Source organism: Pygoscelis adeliae, unplaced genomic scaffold (assembly GCF_000699105.1).
Source record: "Pygoscelis adeliae isolate BGI_AS28 unplaced genomic scaffold, ASM69910v1 Scaffold99, whole genome shotgun sequence".
NCBI classification, from domain to species: Eukaryota; Metazoa; Chordata; class Aves; order Sphenisciformes; family Spheniscidae; genus Pygoscelis; species Pygoscelis adeliae.
In genome coordinates, this window is record NW_008825493.1 from 582,082 (window position 1) to 584,253 (window position 2,172).

At 47.0% G+C, this 2,172-nt stretch overlaps 1 protein-coding gene across 1 annotated transcript in view; it reads left to right on the plus strand.

The window, feature by feature from the left end:
- The window catches only part of ACAD11 (acyl-CoA dehydrogenase family, member 11), a 38,251-nt gene that overhangs the window by 28,668 nt on the left and 7,411 nt on the right, over window positions 1-2,172 (plus strand). Inside the window, 2 exon segments of the mRNA XM_009331263.1 lie at window positions 854-1,140; window positions 1,633-1,989. Coding sequence (XP_009329538.1) covers window positions 854-1,140; window positions 1,633-1,989 — 644 coding nt within the window.

The window sequence follows — 2,172 nt, forward strand, 5'->3', positions numbered from 1 at the left end:
CTTCCGATTCTTTCCCCCATCCCACCGCGGTGGGGGGGAGGGTGAGCGAGCAGCTGTGTCGTGCTTGGTTGCCAACTAGGGTTAAACCACAACAGTCCTTTTTGGCGCCCAACATAGGGCTCGAAGGGTTGAGATAATGACAGATCTGACCAGAGCGTGTTAAAATAAATTTGTTATAAGCATTCATTTATATTAGTTAATAGTCGCTGGTCACAATGTTGTTTTATTTGTTTGCATGGTTGTGTTATATAAATCCTCACTTGCAGTAGGTATTCCCTGCGGTACTGTTCATCATTTCTGGGAGACGGGTCAGGATTATCATTTTGCTGTACTGTGTAACATCAATTTATGGTACAATAATATTACTGGTAAAAAGACTAATTTGTATTTGTATTTGGTATTGTTGTCATCTCTGTACCTTGGGTGCCATCTCTTGGAAATTATTAATAATGACACTCTTCACCTTTTCTCCTCGGAGAACCAATTTATGGGGAAGACAGGGGGGGATGCTTTCCCCTGTTCTTTCACCTTCCCTTTCTTCTTCAGGCTAGTTATACCAGCTTTCGAGAATTTTGAATATCCCTGGGATGTTCAAGCGAGCATGCTCCTATTGCTATGTCTTCTGAATGTGTTTCAGGTCTTGTTTAGGGTTAAACAACTATTTAAAAAAATCAACCAGAGATCTGCCCTGAGGCCGGATGGTCATGGGTGGCACGGCATGTGGGAGAATACGAGCAGGTACTTAGAGAACTTCTCACCTCCAGTGGTCTGGAACTTCAGTCCCGAACAATTACAAGATCCTGATGCAGTGATAGAATGCTTGAAAAAAAAAAACGCTGTGGTTATTCCAAAGAGGCACAACCTATTGCACTGTGCTGGGCCTTGGCTAGTAACTACCGAACGCTGCTTGGTATTATGCAGCACCCTCAGGGAGAAGAGAGGGAAAACAAACCGACAGGCGCTGTGGCTACTCCAACCCCCACGACAGGCACTGTGGCTACACCAACCCCGGCAACAAGCACTGCAGCTACTCCAACCCCGGTGACAGGTACTGCAGCTGAACCAGAGAACCAACCCGTGCCAGTATCAGTCGCCCCTATACACAAGAAGAAATGCTGGAAGCGAAAGTCAGCTCGTTTAGTAAGGGATGATGAAAAAGCAGGACTATCATGAGGAGAGGAGGAGGAAGAGGAAGAACTCATAAAGGAGATGGAAACCACCTGATCCCTATCCCTGAGTGAGCTGCGAGATATGCGAGAAGATTTCAGTCATTGTCCAATTGAGCATATTGTCACTTGGCTGCTCCGATGCTGGGATAATGGGGCCAGTAGCCTGGAATTAGAGGGTAGGGAAGCCAAGCAGCTGGGATCCCTTTCCAGGGAAGGGGGCATTGACAAAGTAATTGGAAAAGGGACACAATTCCTCAGCCTTTGGAGGCGACTCCTGTCAGGTACAAAGGAAAAATATCCCTTCAAGGAAGATGTTCTATGTCACCCAGGCAAGTGGATCACCATGGAGAAGGGTATCCAGTTTCTGAGGGAATTAGCTGTGCTGGAGGTGATTCATGGTGACCCGGACAATGAACAGTTATCTGAAGATCCAGATGAAGTCAGGTGCACACAACCCATGTAGTGGAAGTTGGTATGGAGCACACCATCATCATATGCCAACTCACTGGCAGTAATGACTTGGAAGGATGAAGAGGGACCAACGGTGGATGAATTGGCCGGCCAACTCCAGGAATATGAAGAAAGTCTCTCTTCCTCCCTTGTCTCGGCTGTGGAGAAACTGGTCCAGCAACTCAAAGAGGATAGGTCCTACTCCCCACCTGTATGGACCAGTATCTCCGCTATTAGGAATCAGCATTCTGCTCAAGAGAGAGGATATAGTGGATACACACCATGGAGCACCGTGTGGTTTAACCTGCGTGACCACAGAGAGGACATGAGGAAGTGGGATGGAAAACCTACCTCGACCCTAGAGGCACGGGTACGTGAGTTGCAAGGAAAAACAATCACAAAAGGGGGTTCTTCCAGGAAAATTGCAGCTCCAGTTTCCAGCGGGCAGTTCCCCAGACAGAGTAGAAGAGCTGATCTTACTCCTGATCTTAATGAAGGGACTTTTGATTCACATTTACAAGTGAGTAACGGATAACATGACCAGAACTAGAGG